The 23,887-nt window shown below is 39.8% G+C and overlaps 1 protein-coding gene and 1 long non-coding RNA gene across 2 annotated transcripts in view; one reads left to right on the top strand and one right to left on the bottom strand.

Moving 5' to 3' along the window:
- Positions 1–23,887, top strand: part of LOC144685408 (uncharacterized) — a 1,061,419-nt gene that overhangs the window by 944,483 nt on the left and 93,049 nt on the right. The window lies entirely within an intron of this gene.
- The window catches only part of rbm18 (RNA binding motif protein 18), a 39,767-nt gene continuing 34,660 nt past the window's right edge, over positions 18,781–23,887 (bottom strand). Inside the window, exons 5-6 of the mRNA XM_078549814.1 lie at positions 23,777–23,862; positions 18,781–21,034 (exon numbers count right to left, since the gene is read on the bottom strand). Coding sequence (XP_078405940.1) covers positions 20,860–21,034; positions 23,777–23,862 — 261 coding nt within the window. The 3' untranslated portion in view covers positions 18,781–20,859. The remainder of the gene's footprint in view (positions 21,035–23,776; positions 23,863–23,887) is intronic.

Below are 23,887 nucleotides of genomic sequence, written 5' to 3'. Positions count from 1 at the left end.
AATCGATGTATTCTTCAAACAATGAATGCATTGGCGGTTCGATGCTGCTGTACCCAAACTACTTGGGTGTTTATGGTATAAGTTATGTTCCTGAGATTGTTCATAGATGCGAATCACATTATTCAATTTTTTAAAAAACTGGGAATTGCTTTTAATCCCTAAGCAAAACAGGGGCTTTCTTGCTATTAGCATATTTACATGCTGAAAAGCACAATTTATCACTGGTTCATCGGTAACCCATCTTGAATCTGTGTTGAGTGCTTTATAAGTGGTGTTTAGTTGCTGTATAAAATGAGATTGTATAAACCATATAAAACGTATGTAACCAGACCAGAATAAAGATGGTGATGATTATAGCAATGTTTCCTCCCATTCACCGCATATTCAGTAGTATATTTTCCACCTGTAGTATTTTCCAGGCGTCACAAAGCACATTCTTAAAACTGAGATAATTAGCTCAGTCCTGTTGTGTATTTACCCAGGATCTCTGGAACTGTAGGGATGACATAAATATAACGATTGATGATATTGGTCTCATGTAGATGTCATTACATCTCTTTTTTAAAAAAAAGAAGCTGAACATTTCAACATTCTAAAATTAAAACTAGCCCAGTTTCACATTACAACTTTCTCCTTTAACTTCAACGTCAGTTTGATGGGTCGGCCTCTTAATTACCTCAGCTTGTGGTGGTAAATGACTGCAGGATTTGAGTCAGTCTTCCCTTTTTGGGCCCTTCTCTGTATCCTGCCTGAGTTAGCTCTCAGCAGCAGCAGTTGGTAGTCATTAGTAATATAGTACTGAAAATTTGCTTCTGTGAGCATCCATATCCACTTGGCATCTTGAAGATCAATCAGGACATTCCTTTGTTTTCACAAGTTGCCTGCAATTATGTTGACACTGTTCCCTAATGCTCTTCACTTTATAGATCCAGAAACAACCTACCAGATACATGCTGCTTTTCCCACTGATTATTGGTCTGTTGATCATGGTTACATTTTCTTCATTTAGCTTTAGTTAATGTTCTTTTCCTCTTTTGTAATCCCTTCTTACTTCTTTCAAGCCTTCGAAAACACCTTCCATAATTCTTGACTTGGAAAGGGAAATAACATTTTGGTTCTTTGTTCCATTAGTGTTTGCACTGGAGAAGAGCCAAGCCCTTCAGTTGGAGTGTTTCTCCAGTCTATCAGGGGTAAGCAAGGACCTTTATCTGCCTTAGCTCTTTTCATCAACCTTTTGATTGTTTTAATGGCATTCTCCACTCTACTGTTAGACAATGCATAATTTAAAAATATTGTTGTACGCATAAAGCCCTAATCTATTGATTTTAAACTGCAAGTTTGAGATCAAAAATCCATTGCCACTCCACACTATGGAACCAAAATTCTTCTGTGCACTATTTTAACAAATGAATTAACTTGTTTACATCAAATTTCTGTGTGTACTATTTCAACAAAGACTTTAATGTAGATAAATACATATGCTAAACTCTATCTGGTATGCCAGAAGACGTAAAATATGATTTAAGACTTGCAATAACAAAACCTAGTGTCTTGTTGTAAGTTAACCACAAAATACTTTGCATTGTAATTTATTTGCAATTACATTTTTTTTTTTCTATTTAGGATGAATTCAGCTACCGTTTCATTTGACAAAAACCTGTCTGGGATATTGTGAGACACCAAATGTTCTTCAGTCTGTGAGTTGTAATATGGATTAAAATTGCCACATGAAGCAATGTGGACTTAATTTCAGCATTCACGCTACAACATATTTCTGGCATTGTACAGACATTCTCTAATTCCAATATTGGCTGGAGTGGATTACCCACTTCTCACTAAGAAACTTGATTTCCTTGGAACAAGATTTCTTTTGATCAGGCTGTACAGGTTAAAAATAGTCACATCCTTTAATCTCATAAAAACCATTATTTTTGCTCTTGGTCATCCATTTAAAATGACATATTTACATTTTTCTAGAGTTTACGTTTTTGAGTTTTCAGCATAATTTCAGTGAGTCACTATTCCAAGATAGAAAACAATGCATGATGTTGGTGTTTCTGATCTATTCAATTAATTTCTCTTCAGGAGCACTTCATGATCACCAACTTTATTTGTCCAGGCAATTAAACTCTACTGAAAGTATCAGCAATACACACACATGTTCCTTGTTTGTGCTATAATTTCAACATGTACTTCTGAAAACATTCCTTGTCATTTGGATGCTGAAAGGTGTGATTTCTTTCAATATTTTTAAAGAGCTTTTCTCAGTCTCCAGCAAAATGTTTCTCCATCACATATTTCTGAGGCCTCTTACAGCCTCAGAAGTTGTTTTGACAGGCATCTCTATCTCATTTTCTACATAACTCACTCCTGGTAAAGGTTGGAGGTGCATCTTGCTGATCCTCTTGGGATCAACATTGTACCAAGGTCTGATTCCAATGGACCACATTGTAATGGGATCTCTTCCTTCAAATCACAGCATCTACAAACTGAATGTTCCATACTTCGCTTTTTGTCTTCAGTTACAAATTGGTCATGGGTTTATATCCAGACCTAATGCATACCTTCATACATTTCAATGGTCCAGTTACAGTCAAATGCAGAACAACCTTTGAAAGATAATTCAGCATATCTACAGGGTGCTTGAATGAATGGACATAACCTGGTTCTAGCAGTTGCAGGGAAACTTCAACTTTTTTCATGTGGCTTCAACTTACTAATAATTAATAAGTAATCCATATATTTATCCTCAAACTGCTCTTATGTGATGCCTCAAACAGACTACAGTGAATCTTGCCATGGCCTCCATGGTAGTCATAAGACCAGCTCCTGCTTTGTACACTAAAATGTCTATGCAATAACTTTGGATAAAGGAAAAGGTTTAGGTTAATGTTTCACATCTATGACCCTTGACCATAATCATTTCCTTTCTCCACAGATGCTGCCTAATGCGTTTCCAGTGTTTTCTATTTTTATTTCAGATTTCCAGAATCATCAATAGTTTGATTTTTGTCTTATTGCAGTAACTTTAACCAATCAAGGTCCTCATGCATTTTATGCATTTGTTATTCCTCTGAAGCTAAGGTACACATTCACTACTACTGTGATGGTTGCCAATAGAATTGCATCTTTGTCTATCTTGATTTATCAGAACACATCATTGGCATCTATTACAGACAAAATCTTTCTTAATTGGCTCCTTATTTGCAACAATAATTTTGTCCAGGGTGTGCATTACCAGTTTTTATTTCAGTATAATATGTATCTTGTTGACAAACCTGGTTTGAAGATACATATTCATAATTTTCTTAGTCTGCTGCCATATGACAGGTATCAGTGTATATATGTAAAATACAATGTGCAGACAGGAGCTGGACATCATGAGTAGTTTATGCATTTTCACATTTGGTTATGTGCTTATCTCCAATTCCTAGTTTATTTTAATGTGATCAGATAGTTTGAAAAAGCTCAGAGAAGATCCAGTTGGTGCATGGGAACTTTTGAACTCTATTTCCACTAGGTTGCAGTTTTGGTCATTGGGCACTGTGAAGTCACCCCTGGGCTTCAGTGCACTATTGAATTACACCAACATTTTTCCATCAAATATAACAGCTTGTTACATTTATATTGTTTCATTAACTGCCCCAACAGTATTTGCACAATGGCATGTTGTATCAGCAAGCAGCGTCTTTGGAAAGTTTTATTTCTGACACATTACAGCACTTAACAATAGTGTGACATCTGCACCTAAAGCTTGGATCTCAAGATTGTGTTTGACTCCTCTGTACAATTCAGTCTACATTTGCCTATCACACATGTTGCACCTTCATTACAGGGCTTTAGTGTTGTTTTATTAACAGTCTATCTATAATGAAGGATCCATGGGAAATGCTACTCCCTGCCATTTAAAAAAAACTGAAGTAGTGAATAGAAATGTAAGTTAATTCAGTTCTATTTCCATTGGACTTTTTTTTAGCCTTCAGACAGAAATTCAGCAAATCTGGACTCACCTAAAAGTCATTTTGGGTCTCCCAGGTAGCTTAACAACTACTGAACTAGGCAAATAACAGCCAAAAACATTAATCCACTATAAAGAGCAGGAAACAGTGCATAGTTAAGCAGACCAAAAGATTTGTATAACCTTATTCACTAACCCAGCCATTTCCATATTCTGAAAGACTGATTTGTATTTCTAGGATATTAATAGATGCTCTTATGAGTGTAATCAACCTGTGGGGTTTTAATTTAGAAGCAATTCGATATTGAAATTAAACACGTATCTGCTTCTGTAGTTTGTACTGAAAATTGTATTTATTTCTGATGAATTGACCATTTTACTTATTACTTTATAAATATTTATCAACTGAAAGTTTTAAATTCCCATGAAAGAGAATGAACTATAATGCTGAACATTGCATTATAGCTTTTCAAAAGTTTCTGCTCAGCTTTTTAGATGTGTCAAGTTGATTATTGCTTATCTGGTAAAACACTGATGATTGTGGTGCAGCAGATTGTTGATTATTGTCTAATGGTGTTGGGGTGACTGCTCAGTCTGCAGTGCAGTTCTCTTTGGCAGCCTTCACCCATCGACAACAAATATGGAATCTAAAACAGATAACATTCTTAGGGAATTATCACCTTGGATACTGACTGGCCAAATGGCAAGACCACCAATATTGGTCAACATTTCTTGGGGATTGAGTTTGATATCTCCTAAAAATGGGCACAGGGATTACGAATAACCCATGCCCGTTGACTGAAATGCAAGTAAATGCTAACTTCATGCTACCTTTGTACTACCATGATTTCTGTGTAAAGCCGATCCTCTCCGCACTGTTCATTGGCTTGCATGTCTAGTGCTACTTAAATCTAGCCTTCCTTACTTAAAGCTTAAACCTTTTAAGGAGAAGGTGCATTGTGGCTGCAGGAGATGCTAAGATAACTGAGAAAGATGCTATGCAACAAGTAACGATGACTGATCATGGGAGAGATTGTGCACCAAAGTCTTCAGGTGGAGGTCTTAACTGATGAGGTGCAAAGGAGAGATACTCTGCATCCTCAGGGAGATCAGACGTATACTCAGAAGGTAGTGGCAAGAGATAGCAGAAAAGGTCAAAGCCAGGAGTAAAGCTCCAAGAACATGGATGCATTGCAGGAAGAAGTTTAATAATCTCACCCAGGCCATCAAGGTCAGTGAAAGCATTTTCAAATGCCACATCATTCTGAGTGCATTACTAGCCTCAGTCACTGATCAATTCACTACATCCCCATCACTCACCCACCACCAACTAATCAGGACTCGTGCCTAAAATCTAAATGCTTCGCCTCACCCTCACAACTTAACACTGCTGCAACCATCGCCCCTTGACATTCAATGGCATTAACATTGCTGAATCCCACACTATCAACACCCTGGGGGTTACCATTGACCAGAAACTGAACTGGACTAGCTATATAAATACTATGGTTACAAGAGCAGATCAGAGGCTAGGAATCCTATAGCAAGTAACTCACCTCCTGACTCCCCAAAGCCTGTCTTGTGATGGAATACTCTACACTTGCTTGGATGAGTGCAGCTCCAAAAACACTCAAGAAACTCAACACCATCCAGGAAAAAGCAGCCCGCTTGATTGACACCCCACCCACAAGCATTTACTCACTCCACCTCCGACACACAGAGGCAGCAGTGTGTACCATCTACAAGATGCACTGCAGGAACTCACCAAGGCTCCTTCAACAGCACCTTCCAAACCCACTACCGCTACTATCTAGAAGAACAAGGGCAGCAGGCACATGGGAACAACACCACTTGGAAGTTCCCCTCCAAGCCACTCACCATCCTGACTTGGAAATATATTGCCGTTCCTTCACTGTCGCTGGGTCAGAATCCTGGACCTCCCTCCCTAACAGCACTGTGGGTGTACCTACACCACAGGGACTGCAGCGGTTGAAGCAAGCAGCTCACCATTACCTTCTCAAGGGCAATTAGGGATGGACAATAAATGCTGGCCTGGTCAGCGACACCCATATCCCATGAATGAATGAAGAAACAGCCTCAAACCCACACTTCACAGCTTGCACACACTAGCAGCTATTCAACCACATCAGCCAAGCAGATTGCACAGCACCCATTGACTTGCTTCTTCTCTCTCTTGCGGGAGAAGGTGGCACACAAAAGGATGCAGCAGGAACTAACTGGCGTTTGAGAGGTGTGCTGCATGCTCTAACGCCATGGAGGAGGCGATGTTTGTCATCATGAGAAGGACTATTGCCAAAGCTGTGGCAAATGTGGGAGGGGACAACTGAAGTGATTGAAGATGAGGGTATCCACATGCTTAATCTTTCTCTCTTCTCACTCCTTCCTCACCCCACAATCTCTTCTGACTGAGAAGCAGCTGATGATGTAAATGCGTCTTACTTTTTCCTCCCCTCTCATCACAAACTTACCTTACCCCCTTTTCATTTCAGATACCTAAGAACTGCAACCTGCCCAGTTAGTTGAGGAAGAGCAAACAGACAATGAAGATGAAGACACAGCAACACTCCAGACAAGGCAATGGTGCTCAGACTGGTGTTATACAGTTTCAGCGCAACACTCCAGCAATTTGCTCTCCAACAGATGACTAGGATTGCTGAGGCACTGCCATGGGTGTGTGGCATCGGCACGGAGAGAGGACTGCAGTAGAATTAATGCTTTGTGTTGTTTTTAAGATAATGAGCATGATGCACAGTTTGTGGCCACACACCAGCTGCGCATTGACAGAATAGAATCCCTGTCCATTCAGCTGCATGGCAGAGTTAGCTTGAGGTGTCTGCAAAACAATGTGCGTGCAGTCAATGGCACGCTGCACCATGGGGAATGCTGCAAACCTTGTATAGACCCTTGTTCACCCTGCCTGCTTGTCTCTGGCAAGAGATAATGAGTTGAAGGTATGGAAATTGTTCCCCAAATGCCCTCTGCAGATATGGACTTCTGCTCAGAGGCCTTCCTCCTCCCTCTTCTAGCAGCTTGTCCTGCCCTGCATGGTTTCTGCTCACTCAACCAGGTATATTCAATGCCAAGGAGAAGACCTACCAGTTTTCCATGTCTAGGAACGACTGGTTAGCTCAGAAGCCTTTAAGGCAGCAAAAAAGTACTCCACAATACTGCCACACCATTCCTTGTAGACTACTGAAATTTTGACACTGTAGAAAGCACCCAAAATGTGTAGAATTGCAACAACCACCAAAAGAAATGAACCAGCAATTAACCTGAAAGTAGTTCATGGTCCCTTGGCGGAGAAAGCCATGAAGATATTATGATTTCTTATTCATAGCAGATCATACCACCTCATGGTCTCTTTGGAAACAATGCAAAAGAGTTTTTGTTTTATAAGTCTTTGTTTCAATTTTGATTTTAAGTGGGATTTAAGTTAATCTTTGATTGTGTTGGTTAAATGATGAGTTCACAGAACTCAGGTTGGCGTGGCGATAGTTTGCGGAGATGATGGTCCCTGCAGCGTGGGGACTGAGGAATTTTAATGAAGAAATTGGACAGTCTGTCATAGCTGAGCCCTTCCCAGCTGGGACATGAACAGGGTTAAAGACGTCCCTGTCTTAGTAAAGGTTCCGCCAACAACAAAAAGTGTTAAATGTTTAAGAGCCTCATCTGTTTTAGCTGTGAGGGAGCTAGAGCTGCATCTGCCACCATAGCGAACCCCATTTTAACGTCCTTGTGTCGACAAACTTGTAAGGCTGGTTCTGTAGCACCTTTAAAAAAACCTACTAGGTTCAATGGAATTGACGTTTCAGAGAGAGTAGAATTTCTCACTAATAGTGTGGACAATATTAATCAAGATAAGGTGAGCCTGAAGGATAATTATATTGTTCAGTAGATGCACTGCTGGAACTCACCAAAGCCCCTGAGAAAGCATTTTCCAAGCCCACCCTTGCACGCCTGGACAAGATACAAGAAATAGGTAGGTGACTTCTGATGTCCAATTTCTCCCTTTCTATTATTATCTTACTTGTCCATGTTGTATCATTAATATGATAGCAGAGTTTCTTGAAATTTCCTCCTTTATGCCGCTTGCTGTAAATGTCTTCCTACACATCCTTATACCCATATTGTGTTGAAACCTAGGCCCATTTCAGAGTCACCTATTTTAACTCATTCTTTCACAGAGCCTGAAAATTGCGGAACTTCTCATTGTCTGTAGTTTTCCCCCTCCCCTTCCAATCATCAGGCTTCTAAAACCCAGGCTTAACATCGCATAATGATTGCACCTTGATTTACATCATCTTTTCTTTTACTTTTTTCAGGTTAGCTGGTGCCCTGAATGATGGAACCCAGCCCTTCATTTTGGATTCTTAAATGTTAAAAAAAAGTCTCTTTAAAAATATTCCCTTCATCCAGCGTTACAGTGATATTTTTTAACAAAAATACAACTCTGCGATTAAAACAGATCCCGGTTTTCCGATAATGCTGTTCTGTTGGAAAGTACACCTGACTAGGGATTCGGCAGTATTGCGTGGAATGCTAAGCACAGAAACAGGCCATTCTGCCCAATAGGTCCTGACTGGCATTTATGCCCCCACCCTTCCCCATTTAACCCTATCAACGTAACCTTCTATTCCCTTTTCCCTCATCTGTTAACCTAGTTTCCCCTAAAGTGCATCTATGTTATACACATCAACTATCCCTTGTGATAGTGATGTCCATATCTAAAGTGCTCTATGTGCAAAAAAGTTTCTCCTGAATTCTCCGTTGGATTTGTTAGATTTATTCTACCTTTTTTACTCACCTGAAGGCCATCTTTTATCCCTTTACCACCCTGCTTTCAGTCAAAAATGGACAGGCGGAAAATAAAACATCTATTCCTTTCAGGTTCGTCATGCACATATTTAAATGGGGATCAAGTAAAATTATTACAACATCAGTGCCATTTTTTGACCTCACCATTTCACTAGCACCAATTCCTGCTCTCAACCACCAACCATTGTTGGTACAAGTACTCAGATGACCATGTTAAATGCTATTTAAAGGGATGCTGTTAGGCAAAGTTCATGTTTAGCTTTTGGAAACAATTTTCTTACAGCTGCAAGTATCTGTATGACCTTAAAGGATTGGAAATGCTTGTAGTTGCTATTACAAGTTCTGAATTGTTAAGAGGTTCCTGGCATTTCAGTTGTTTCTTGATGAGGTTCTTCCAGGAATCTGACTCTGGGAAGAGAATGAAGAGGAGGATTAGGAGGAAGGAGCAAATTGGCTGCAACTGCGGAGAGACCAAGTAGAAGGAAGCATGCTCTCCCAGGCATTTATAGGTTCTAGAGCAATTCAGTTGCAGTTCTCTGATGAGCACCACACAAGAAGGTTTGATTCTCTAGAGAGGCAGTTACAGAAATGTGTTGTATCTTGCAACAAGACCTGCAGACCGCAGTTGCAGCTAACACATCATTCCCTGATGCCACCAAGAACTGCAGCCCTGATTATTTTTTGCCTCCAGCCCTTCCCAGGATGATATGAGCAAACTCTGTATGTTTGTATTAAACGGGTTGACCAATATGTTGTTTGCTAGAGTAAGTACATTCCTGATGGACATTCAGAAGCAGCAGGATAGGGGTCTGGGGTTCTCACAAAATGAAGAATCCCTCAAGTCCAGGTTATCTCTGACTACACCCATGTTACCCTGCAGGTTTCTTCACACAATGCAATAGCCTTTATAATTCACAAAGCCTTCCAATCTTTTAATGTGCAATTGATCAACATCCTGGGGGCTACAATTGACCAGAAACTGAACTGGACTAGCCATATAAATATTGTGGCTACAAGAGCAGGTCAGAGACTAGAAATCCTGGATTGAGTAACTCACCTCCTTTCTCCCCAAAGCCTGTCCACCATCTACAAAGTACAAGCCAGGAGTGCGATGGATGAGTTACTCACTACAGGGTTTCTAGCCTCTGACCTGCTCTTGTAGCCACAATATTTATATGGCTAGTCCAGTTCAGTTTCTGGTCAATTGTAACCCCAGGATGTCGATCAGTTGCACATTAAAAGAGTGGAAGGCTTTGTGAGTTATAATTTGATTTGATTGGTCCTCTGAAAAAAATTCTTAAAACTAAGCATTTTATTTAGGCCTTTGTCACCAACTGCAATAAATGTGGGAAGGAGGGTGACTACCTGTCATTATGGGAAATATAATGGAAAGTATTAACATTTGGCAGAGGGATTATTGCATGCTTGTGGACTGAAGTTTAAGACAAAGAGATATCTAAGCCAGCATGAACATCATCAACAAACTGAGGTAGGTAATGAGAAGCGAATTGTAAAGAATAAAGAGCTAAAGGAAGAAAATCTTCATGGACTGTGGAGGAAGTGAAACTCTTGCTCGAGCTCGAGATCAAATACAAAGGATCTCAAAACATTGAGGTGAAATTAGGTTTTAATATCCAAAATGAATAAATAAATCTCAGATAAAAGAAGATCTGTAGAGATTATAGCCCTCAGAACCAACATGATGATGAAGAATAATCTAACAGTATTGTGGAGATCCCCGAGATAGTTTCAGATGATGGTGAAACAGTTAACCATGGTGTGCAATCACTAGTGACAGCTAGTTTGCAGGTTAGTTAGCATGTGACCCAGGTGCCAGAGATAACAACAATGGACAAGAATGGCGATGATTTGACAGCTATGATTACTAATGTGGAACAATTGATTGTATATCAGGCTGATGCAGATGGTACACTACAGGCCATTAATTTGAATGAAAGAATCACAGAAAGTGAAGAAAAAGGAGGTCTGGAGGCAATTTGAAAAGGAATTTTAATAACCTTTTTTATAATCTTTTAAATAGCTCTCTTAACAACAACAGTACCCGTAAAAGATTTGTGAAAAAGAGTCAGCTTTTAAGACCCAGGTTCTTTTTAAAAATGAAAGGAGATTGGCAAGAAGAATAATGGGCGACCCAAATCAAATCAAAAGCCCACTGGACATTGATAAATTCAACACAGGTTTTATGAGTAAATTATTGAATTTTAATACTAAAACTGGCACTCATAAATTTGTCACCTGTCATAGAAATGCTAATAATAATGGTTTAATGGATGCAGTTAGTGAAATAGAAATTAGTGGGGCCTTTTAGAAAATTTTAAGGAAAATACTGTTCCCAGTACTGATGATATGTGAGCTGACACCTTTCAGATTTAATAAACACCAATTTGAAAATGTTACCAAGACCCTTTATCTTATAAGTGAAAACCCAGATAGTTCCTGTCATATTCAAGATAAATAGAATTGCATTGCTGCCCTAATTGAAACACTCTAAAACATATCGATGATTGGTTAAATTTAGCTCTGCTTCTTCAACAGAATAATCACTAAAAGATTGGCTAGTGCAATTAATCTTAATCCCAGACAGAAAAGATTTTATTGCAGTAACATATGGTAGCAATGCAAGCATCTCTATTCTTTCAAAACTGTTTCACTGGTGCAGAGTAGTAGCGGCAATGGACTGTTGTTTTTGTAGGCCTAGCTAAAACCAGTGATTCTGCTAGCCATAATTTAATTTCTAAGGGCCTCAGTTGAATGAGATTGTGTGCCAAATGTATTACATTAATTGGTATGTATCCTGGAATCATGCCTGAGATCGAGATTGTTAAAGGCAGGACGGTCTCTATATCCATCAGCAAGTGTGTAAGCAAGGAGCCCCCTTATCACCTATGCTCTTTAACAGTTATGAATTCGCTCTTCTGCACTCTGGAAAAGAATGATTCTGGCATCAGATTAGGGAGCACTGCCAGATCATTGAAATGAACGGCTCTTGCTTTTGTGAATGACGTCACACTTCTCAGTGACTACCACATCGGAATAGCAATGAACTTGGCTATCTAGGAAGCCTTCTGCCGGGAGATTGGTTTGGAGAATAGGAAAGCGATGGGCTTTCAGCTGAATAAAACTTTCCTCTACAATGTGGAAAAGAGCTGGAATTTGAAGAAAGCAGGGCTATCGTATATTATCCCGGCATATCTTGGTGCCCGTGAAAGTCTTTGGGTCGTGGTGACTGAAGGTAGATGTGAGGAAAAAAATTCTTGGATTGATAATCTGATGTTGACACTCTTGAAAGGTACACAGAATGTTGAATTTTTAAGAGTTTACATGGTACTTCAAATTTAGCAATTTATTTTAAAGCAGGTACTGCAAAATACATTGGATAGATTAGACAATGTAATTTTAAAAAGGTGTGAAAAACATCCTACACTTAAACTAACAACATTTCGGACAGTATTTTATATTATACAACAAAAATGTATATTTATATAGCACATTTAACATAATAAAGTATTCCAAGGAGCTACACAGCAGCATTATAAAACCAAACATGAAACTGAACCAAAGAGGAGCTATCAGGTCAGATTACAAAAGTTTGTTCAAAGAGATAGGTTTTAAGGAGTGTTTTAGAGGAGAAAAGTGGGGAGAGGTGGAGAGGTGTAGGGAGGGAATTCCAGAGCTTGGGGCCTAGGAATTGCTTTCCTTTTTAAATTCTAAAATTAAGACAGAGGATTACACCTATCAAGATTGGAGATCCAAAATCCTGCTGCTGTAATTAGGAAGTTCGAGACCATTGAACATTCTCCTGGCTCCATCATTAAGGCTTCATTTACCTATAATGACTCCAGCAATACCGCAAATATTCAAAGGTATACAAGTTTGTGGATCTTAAATTAATTAGGGACTTTGAAGAGACATTACAAAGGTCATTCATTACCAAAACCACTTCAGCTGGTGATGCAGAAATACCCTCACAGATCTTAATGGTCAGATTAAAGGAGAAGAGAGCTGCCAAAGAGGAATGTGCCAGATGGAGAAATTGGGAGTTTCAGAAATTGACCAATTTAGTTTAAGGAGTTGAGCTGTCCTACTTTGTAATGATTTTACTTTATAAATCTGGATCAATTTTAATAGTGATATCAGGCAATCTCATTTTATTCAGACTCTTTTGCTAAGGTTGAATATTTATCTGAATAAATACACCTTGGGCTGAAGTGGGCATTTGAAATACTGTAGAAGGTGTGGCTTCACATATTGCACATTTTTGGGAGCTGTTGGTTTGTTAAGAATGCCAGGACAAAAAGACATAAGATCCTCAAACTACTGAAGGCAAAGGCTGTGAAATACATTCGGACTGTTTTTACTGAGCTGAGATTCAAACCTGTTGATGGTGTGCTATGAAAGCCAGACATCAGTCCAAATCTTCCTGCCTCCGGATCGTGGGAGACCAGACATGCAGACCGATGTGGGAATTGCCCGGGAAGTTTCAACTTTCGATGGGAATTCCCCTGCTCCCTGGGACCCTGCGCAAATGTCTCCAATTCTGACTTCAGACAATTCCGTGGTACTGACTTGCTAGTTACCCAGGAAATGTTAGACAGATTAAAAACTAGTAACTCTGGATAATATCTGGGAAACTCCACAACTGACTCCCCAATCACTCCCCCTGACCACCCCCCCTGACCACCCCCCCAACCCACCTGCCACCCTTCCCACCTACCACCTTACCCATACACACAATCACCCAGCCCCTAACATTCAAACTGGACATTTAAATTTAGTATATGGCAGCTAGGGCCATAAAAAGGGGGCATGTCCTGTATTCCCCAACTCTACTTTATTTCAGTGATGTTCCTCGAAGAATGCTGTGCATTTCTGAGAAAGCTGGGCTTGAAAGGTCCTGGTAGAAACATGCAGCAGCATTGAGTTGGGAGAATATTTGATCACAGCGTCAATCCAATGATCATCGTCACTGCTTGGAAAATCTAGGCTGCCATCTTTGTTAAAAGGGATGGCTTTGCAGTCATTGATGCCCATTCGACACAAATAACTATAAGTGGCTGGAGAAACCTTTGGTAGAAAAAGGTGACAAATATAAACAGCGAGTCCCTGATTACAGGTATGATGCATTTTGTCAGCAGGGATGCAAGAGGCAATACAGACTTAATGGTATAGTTCTAAAGAATGTGCAGCGACAGAAGGACCTGGGGGTTTGTGTGCCTAGATCTCTATAGGTGGCAGGACATATTGATAGAGTGGTTAGCAAAGTATATGAGATCTTGAGCTTCACAAATAGAGGTATTGAGTACAAAAACGGGGAAGTTATGCTGAACATTTATAAAACCCCTGGTTAGGCCACAACTAGTGTATTGCATCCAGTTCTGGTCATCAAACTTTAGGAAAAATGTGTGGGTCCTTGAGAGGGTACAGAGGAGATTTACCAGAATGGTTCCAGGGATAAGGGACTTTAACTATAAGGTTAATCTGGAGAAGCTGGTGTTCTCCTTGGAGAAAAGGAGACCAAAGAGAGTTCTGATAGAAGTCGACGGGATTATGACGGGTTTAGATAAGGTAGAAAGGAAAATCTGTTCCCGTTAGCTGACGGTACAAGGGCTAGGGAACACAGATGTAACGTTTTGGGCAAGAGACATAGGACGATGTGAAGAAGAACTTTTTTTAACAGTCAGTGGTAATGACCTGGACCTCACTGTCTATGAGGGTGGCGGTAGCAGAGACAATTAATGATTTCAAAAGGAAATTGGATGGGCACTTGAAGGAAATAAACTTGCAGGGCTATGGTGATAGAGTGGGGCTAATTAGTTTGCTCTAGAGAGTCAGCATGGACTTGATGGGCTGAATGGCCTCTGTCTGTGTTATAAACGACTGACAAAAGGTGAGAGTATTAATCTAATTAGTTTCATCAATGGTGAGCGGCAAATGGGTTAGACTGAACAATTGCTAATGAAATTCTTCAACATTGAATATTTTCAGACCTTTGCCAACCAAACCTCTCAGCTTGCAATGCTGTTAACACTTCCATTTTCCAGGTGTTTATGGACTTATAGATGGTCACAGTTCACAGGTCTATGTTTTAATCTAACCTTAATTTTGTTTCTTTAAACATATTTTCTCTTTTAACTTTGTTTTAGTTTAACATTTTAATAAATGTATTAGTTTAATTTTACATTAACATATCAGATGAAGGAATGGCTTATAATTCCTTAACAATGAATTCTTCGCCTTGACTCTTTCCTCGTGGATTTTCTTTCGCCCTGGTGATAGTCTATGTCTCCGTATGTCATTTTTATTTGGTCTGTCACCCCTCGTTAACGCCCATCCCTTGATTAATGGGGACGTTTTACCTGCATATGACAGCCTGGACAAGCCATGAAAATACTTGAAGAACATACTCATTTGTATGTCTTATTAATAGCTCTGATAGATGGTCCTTCATATCATTTAACGCCGTGTTCGGGTGTGCAAGGTTAAGAGATGGCTGAGGCTGGAGCATGGAACTTGCCATTTGTGTTGCAATGCTGACTGACATCTTGATTTGCTTGCAAACATTAGATGCATGCATGCAAACACCTTCACAAAGATGGTGCCCAACAGACTTATCATCGGAAACATGCACCACTTTCAATGTTCAAGGGGCCTCCTGGCACCCCCTAAAAGGGCATCATAAAGTCCAATTTCACCTCCCTTATGTTTTCCTGTGACTTCGATTAGCTTTGAAGCTATGCTCGTCATCATGCCTGCACTTAGATACAACTTCCCTGCATCAGAAAATCTCACCATTTTGAAACTGGACAAAAATCAGTAAAATAAAAAAAAATGGTCACGAAATAGCTCCAAGTCTTACAACTGAACTGTTATGAAACTGGGTCAGTAATTTTGCAGTCATACTTAGTCTTGAAACTGGATGATCAAAGCTGTAAGTGGCCTATAGTGCCAACAGATTTCAGTGCAGTTTAATCAAATATACATAGTACAATTCTCCTGATTTTAGACTTTGAATAATGTAATTTTTTAAAGAAATTTCAGCATGTACAAATTCAAACGAAGACTTCTTTACAGGCTTTGAAGGTTAATCATGCAACTTCTTTCACATGCAGTACCGATATTAGATAAAATCAAATTCAGGGACAGAACGACTATGCGCATAACTTGCTCCCAAAAAAAATTGTTTCCAGTACTGTTACTGACCTCATCTCCTCTGGAGATCTTCCTTCCACAGCTTCCAACCTGATAGTCTCCCAATCTTGGACAGCCCGCTTCTACCTCCTACCCAAAATCCACAAACAGGACTGTCCCGGCAGACCGACCGTGTCAGCCTGTTCCTGCCCCACGGAACTCATTCCTTGCTATCTTGACTCCATTCTCTCTCCCCTTGTCCAGTCCCTTCCCACCTACATCCGTGATTCCTCTGACACCCTACATCATAACAATTTCCAGTTCCCTGGCCCCAACCGCCTCCTCTTCACCATGGACGTCCAAGCCCTCTACACCTCCATCCCCCACTGGGATGGTCTGATGGCTCTCCGCTTCTTCCTCGAACAGAGGCCCGAACAATCCCCATCCACCACTACTCTCCTCTGTCTGGCTGAACTTGTTCTCACACTGAACAATTTCTCCTTAAACTCCTCTCACTTCCTCCAAATAAAAGGTGTGGCTATGGGTACCCACATGGGCCCCAGCTATGCCTGTCTCTTTATGGGATATGTGGAACATTCCTTGTTCCAGTCCTACTCCGGCCCCCTCCCACAACTCTTTCTCCGGTACATCGATGATTACTTCGGTGCTGCTTCATGCTCTCGTCGGGACCTGGAAAAATGTATTAATTTAGCTTCCAATTTCCAACCCTCCATCATTTTCACATGGTCCATCTCTGACACTTCCCTTCCCTTCCTTGACCTCTGTGTCTCAATTTCTGGTGATAGACTGTCCACAAATATCCATTACAAGCCTACCGACTCCTACAGCTACCTCGACTACAGCTCCTCACACCCCGTTTCCTGTAAGGACTCCATCCCATTCTCTCAGTTCCTTCACCTCCGTCACATCTGTTCTGATGATGCCACTTTCCAAAACAGTTCCTCTGACATGTCCTCCTTCTTCCTTAACCGAGGTTTTCCACCCACGGTGGTTGACAGGGCCCTCAACCGTGTCCGGCCCATCTCCCGCGCATCCGCCCTCACGCCTTCCTCTCCCTCCCAGAAACATGATAGGGTCCCCCTTGTCCTCACTTATCATCCCACCAGCCTCCGCATTCAAAGGATCATCCTCCGCCATTTCTGCCAACTCCAGCATGATGCCACCACCAAACACATCTTCCCTTCACCACCCCCCCCCACCCCTGGCGGCATTCCGCAGGGATCATTCCCTCCGGGACACCCTGGTCCACTCCTCCATCACCCCCTACACCTCAACCCCCTCCCACGGCACCTTCCTATGCAACCGCAGAAGGTGCAACACCTGCCTCTTTACTTCCCCTCTCCTCAACGTCCAAGGGCCCAAACACTCCTTTCAAGTGAAGCAGCATTTCACTTGCACTTCCCTCAATTTAGTCTACTGCATTCGCTGCTCCCAATACGGTTTCCTCTACATTGGAGAGACCAAACGCAGACCAGGTGACCGCTTTGCGGAACACCTTCGGTCTGTCCGCAAGCATTACCCAGACCTCCCTGTCGCTTGCCATTTCAACACTCCACCCTGCTCTCATGCCCACATGTCTGCCCTTGGCTTGCTGCATTGTTCCAGTGAAGCTCAACGCAAACTGGAGGAACAGCACCTCATCTTCCGACTAGGCACTTTACAGCCTTCCGGACTGAATATTGATTTCAACAATTTTAGAACATGAACTCTCTTCTCCATCCCCACCCCCTTTCCGGTCCCCCTTTTTTCCAATAATTTATATAGATTTTTCTTTTCCCACCTACTTCCATTATTTTTAAATGTATTTCCATCCATTGTTTTATCTCTACCTTTTAGCCTTTTTCAATTCCTTCACCCCACTCGGGCTATCTGTACCTTGCTTGTCCTGTTTTCTACCCTTAATTAGCACATTCCTTAGATAATATCACCACCTTCAACACCTCTTTGTCCTTTTGTCTGTGACATCTTTTGGTTATCTCCACCTATCACTGGCTCTCTATCCAGCTCTACCTGTCCCACCCCCGCCCCCCGCCCCCCCCCCAACTTAAACCAGCTTATATTTCACCTCTCTTCTATTTTTACTTAGTTCTGTTGAAGGGTCATTCGGACTCTAAACGTCAATTGTGTTCCTCTCCGCAGATGCTGCCAGACCTGCTGAGTTTTTCCAGGTATTTTTGTTTTTGTTTAAAAAAAAATTTGTATCATTTCACACGCCCAAACTATAAGGAGTTTGTTGAAAAAAACATCTGCTGCATGGCTTAAAAAAAACTGCAACTTTATTGTGCCCTTCAGGCAGGTCAAAGCTTTAGATAGGTTAGCTTTACAGTGTTACACTTCATTTCATTGTATTAGTACAGCAACTATACTCGATTGACTCATATACTTTGGAAAGTCCTGAGGTTTTGTATCACTATCTAAATGCCATCCCTGTCTTCCTTTTCAAAAAATGTATTTCTAAAGCAGATTATTTTCCCAATTTGAATGTAGCACTGTAATTTCATGGACTTTGTAATTTAAGCCAGAGGGGCAGTAGACGACAAATAGGAATAGTAAACATATTCCTTGGCCAGAAAAGATTAGACAAGAAAAATTGAAATTTAACTGCATTATTTCTTTCAATGTGTATTTACAATGAGAAAAAAAATCAATAAAAATGGAAGCCTGAATCACTTCAATGTAGCACCAATATCATGGTAAAATTACTATAATGATCTAGTGGTCATTTTGCATGTAAAATATTTTAAATTTATTAGAAAGTGATGTTGCTGCGATCAGTATTGATCAGATACACAGGCACATATCCTCAAACCAACTAATTTTAAATACATTCATTTTTAATAGTTTCCAAAAGATAAAACAGGCTTTACAGTAATGGAAAATTGTTATGCCAGTCATAAAACCTAGAAAAAAAAACCAATACTTTTCATCCATACTTCAATGTTGATGATTTGAAAGTCTAATGTTTAGATAAAAGTGTTTAATTGTAAGCCATAAATAACAAATTTACACAAGGAATGGCTTTAACATTTTCCCATTATTTGCATGGACAATGTCTTTAAAAGGGATTCAGTCATAAAACATATACAAAATACAGTTTCTAATTGAAATCATGATCTGTTCCAGGGATGACTCTTCAATGTACAAGTAAAAACCTAGGGTTAAGTATTGGCCCCTCTCTAAGTCCATAGGTTCAACCCATTGTGAATAGGAATTATCCAGTCACTTTGGGTCTGATTTGTATACCAAGGATTGGGGAAAAAAATAGGAAGCAATCTTACCACTCTGGGTGGTTTACATTAAAAAAAAGCCAGTCAGTTCCTGAGATTGAGTTAGTGGCTTGGCTAAAAATAAGAAAGGCTCACTCTCCAAAAAGCACGGTCATAGTGCTCAAGACATCTGGCTAGCTACAACATAAATCTGCACTTCAACCCCCATAACATTAACCAATTTAACTCCAAGGCTGTTTGGAGTAACAGTATCAATTTTTGTAAATATTTACAAATCCACGTTCACACATTACAATACACGACAGTGCTATGTTCATGTTATTACATGGCAAATATTTTGTTACAAATGGTTTAAATCGTTTTCATGTCCCCCTTGCACGTGGAGAGAACTATTTCTGATTAGTGCAGAGGATGATAAACCTCTTATAACATGCGGCAAGCAGTGCATATCATGATCTCCAGCGGCCATACTCAGTTACAAATCATGTCCTCAGAACAAGAATATGCCGGATCAGGGTTCACTAGAAAGTTACAGGCTCCTTTAAAAATATACACAAGTCTGGTCTTATTAAAAAAAAACTGGAGTGTATTTTTCAGTTATTCTTTAGTGATGTTTGTCACATGTTATATCTGTCAATCTCAATACATTTATGAACTTCAAGGCTTGTGAATAATGAACAAAGGCAAAAAAAGCTGATGGTCTACAGGATCAGGGAAAATAAACAGTGTTACAAGGACTTGATGTTGGATCAAACTGGATGTTGGATCTATCATTATCAATTGCACAATACCTTTGATTCTGACTTTACTGAAAACCTAATCAGTATCATGAGAAGTTTTATATAATGACAGAAGCTTCACTATATTCCATCATTTTCATTCTGGTCTGGATCATCACCAATTCACATTTTGTTATTGGATTTTTAAAAAAAAGTTATAGCGCAGTTGAATACAAGGTGGCACAACTTAGCCTCTCTCTCTCAAATGTTCGAGCATTGCTATGTGACTCACCATGGTTGTATTGTGGGAAAAAAACAGCCAGCACATACTATTTTGCAAGTATCAGTTTATGATCTAACAAGCTTTCAATTCAATTCGAATACAGTCAATATAAAACTTTTGTATTATCAGACTTTTCATGATGTTTATTGCTATCAAATCGGCAACTATATTTGTATTCAGATTCCAAATTTGCAAAGAAATGGAAAGGGGAAATATCACCATATAATCCAGGGCCTTCAGCAGCAACCTTGGTCAAATAGAAAATTGCAAGATTATGGATGCATCCTACATGAAAAACCACAGCAGAACATCCTTGCACCACAAATTGCAAGAAGCTGTTAAGCGATATTACTCAAGAAACAGCCATATTTCTGTCGCATCCAAAGTCATGGGCACAGTCTTAAATAGCGTGGTCAAAACTGACACTCAGATTAGGGAATCAGCTTTCCAGGATGAAGAGTCAAAGCACTCCCAATTACCCTGCTGGAATACATTTGAACCACATGCTCTGAAGACTAACAGCTTAAATTTGTTTTCTTAGAAAAATAAATTATATCATATCAAGTCACTGTGCAGCAATTGTTAGATTTTACAGTGACACTGAATATCATACGAAGAAATCTGATAAGAAAGAGTCTGACTGAAGTGAAGTATTCTTGGTCTCAGTCATCGCTTGGATTTTCGAACAACTCTAGGATAGGGAGCAGTTCGTGATTTGTTGCTCTGTACTTTGTCTGTGGGCTTATTGTATGAGTAAGCTGGGGGCCCCGTATACTCGGCATCTGGGTTCTCGGCCATCATTTTAAGCTTGGTTTCGATTGCTTTTATTTTTGCACTAATGCTGCAAATAAAAAGAGATGACCATTAGAACAAGATTAAAGCGCTTTAATCTACATTATATCCTATGGCTTTGAAAAGTCAATAGCAAAGTGATTTTTGAAATCAAGTAGCTGCCTATTAACATAATAGCATAAGATATTGTTTGCTAGACTTCAGAAATTGCAGATATCTAATGTCAAGCACCAAAATAAAAGCTTTCCTAAAGTGTTTGAAGTTTTCATTTGAATACAAAAGAAATTTCTTTTAAATAATGGAATAGCGTTGGTGGCAGAAAGAGTTAAATTTTCAGAACATCAGTACCTAGAATTTGATTCAACCAACTATATGGCAATTATTTTGCATCAAAAAGTCGTGCAATGATCAAACTGAATTTAGTAAATGGTACCCATTTTGTTTTTTCTTCTGCTGAACTCACTTCAAATAATATCTACTGTAGAACAGATTGCGATAAATTTAAATTCAAACTGTTTGTAAGGATTCCCAGCCCATGAAAATATGCTTACAGCAATCATATGGGGTGTGGAATTTGGATCACAAATTTAAATGTGCTTTAAAAGACCTACAATTTTTTATAGCACAAGCTTACAATTCCACAGCATATCTAATGAAGCTGGAGAAATCCTATTGGGACACCACCAGTGTAACACAGCATAGTTGAGACTCCATATCAGAAACGCACTAGGGCTTCCTATGTAATTTCTCCAAGCAGGAACTCCGGTTGTAGGCTGTACTATTCAAATGTGGTCCAATTTTATATTAATAAAAACAGTCACTATTTAATATGGATCTATAAATGTATTACATTATTTCACATTAGTTTCACTGTATAATTTCAAAAATGTAGTACTCTTTCTGTAGGCCATCAAAAAGCAAGAGGCTTTAGTCTTTATTCTGCTCTTGCGCTTTGACTGCTACTGCAAGCTAACCATTAACATCTCAAGCCACAGGGCCATAGATAAGGGTCTCCAGGCAATCTTGACACACAACTCTTTTACTGTTTGTAAAAGCTTTAAACCACTGGCTGTGCATTCTTATGTAAGATATTCAGTGTAAATAGCACCTGGTTTATCATCTCCTACCTTGCTGATCAGAAGCACAAGTTATAGTGAATTGGTTATGTACCCAGCTTGCTGGGGATAAGAGTAAGGTTTTTCTCAAAAAAAAAAGTTTCAAAACAAATATTTTAAAAATCCAGTGTGCTTCACGTATTGGCACTTTAAACTGGTCAATTTGTCCTTTTTTTGACGTTTTACCTAGTTGTAGAGATTGGGGAAGAGAAAAAAAAATCAGCTGGCCAAGCAGGAGTTTGACCATATCCCGTATAATTTATATTACACTTCCTCCTTCAATCCTACTTTTTCTTATTTATAATTTGGCTCAGTTCTGGAGTGTGCAACTAAAATGCTGTAAAATGTGCAATTGAATCTCCCCTCCCCCTCCCATGTGAATTAAATCATCTCTTGATTTAACTGGCTCTTCACTGGGCCACAGCTCCATGGGAACTGATACTTTAAGTGGCCATTATTCCTGTTGGAGCCTTGATAATTAAAGTCACAGGGCTATTTAACTGTGGGTACATCCAGCTGAGTCCAATCCTGTCCTCACCCTAGATCTACCACATGGACATTTCCATGGGGGTTTGCTGGACTCTGACCAGGAGCAGAGATGCTGATTGATTCTTTCCCCTCCCCACCTAACCCGATGTCTCATGCTAATTTTAGCATTGCTCCATTCTCTCCAGTTAACATCAGCTAAACCCATGCAGGTCTTGGATCTTATCTCGTAAACTTGACAACTCATTGATGTTGACCAGAGAAGTTCAAAATATGCTGTTCTTGAAATAAGTGAATCAAACATAATTTACTGTCAGAGGGTAGCGCACGCACCTCAAGAGTCAGAAGGTTGTGCGTTCAAACCCCACTCCAGAGACTGGAGCATGATATTTCAGTGCCCCACAAAGAATGCTGCGCTGTCGGAGGTGCCGTCCTTTGGATGAGATGTTAAACCAATGTTCTGACTGCCCTCTGGATACAAAAGATCCAGAGGCACAATTCTGGTAAAAGCAGGGGAGCTATTCCTAGTGTCTTGGCCAATAATTACCCCATAACCAGCATCACTAGAACAGATTATTTGATTGTTACCACATTGCTGTTTATGGGACCTTACTGTATGTACTGTACGTGTTTCCTACATTACAACAAATACACTACATTATAAAAGTACTTCATTGGTTGTAAAGTGCTCTGAGGTCATGAAAAGCATTGCATAAATGCAAGTCTTTCTTTTATATTAAAACTCTGCGGTATTCACTACTCTATCTGTTTAAAGACTATTCAATTAAACAATGGAGTTTTGCTCACTAAAGGGTGAGTGAGAAATGGAGAAAAATGCAATTATAATGGGCACTTATTGTAATTTGTAACAAATCAGTTTAGCTTCAGTTATTCTGAAGCAAAATACTGCAGATGCCGGAAACCTGAAATAAAAACAGAAAATGCTGGAAATACTCGTCAGGTAGCATCTATGGAGAAAAACAGAGTTAACATATCAGGTCAATAAGCGGGCCAAGACACTGAAGAGCTCCCCTGTTTTTAGCAGAATTGTGCCGCTGGATCTTTTGTGTCCATGAAAAGGAAAATGAGAGCTTCCATCTTCCATGCATAAACTGAACACCAGCACTTTCCAGTTCTGTAGGCTTTATATACTTGCAACTAACTGGCTGAAGGAACATTCTCTACATTACCTCAGGTTGGACTGCACTGGCTCAGTGCTTGAAGAAGGCTCCAGACTTATTGGAAGAATCTTATCATTTTTGTATTGATCATATCTCTGCATAAAAACAAGTGGAAGAAAT

Source organism: Cetorhinus maximus, chromosome 10 (assembly GCF_964194155.1).
Source record: "Cetorhinus maximus chromosome 10, sCetMax3.hap1.1, whole genome shotgun sequence".
In the NCBI taxonomy this organism is placed as follows: Eukaryota; Metazoa; Chordata; class Chondrichthyes; order Lamniformes; family Cetorhinidae; genus Cetorhinus; species Cetorhinus maximus.
The sequence above is the reverse complement of the archived record's forward strand: the minus strand, read 5'-3'. Positions and strand labels throughout refer to the sequence as shown.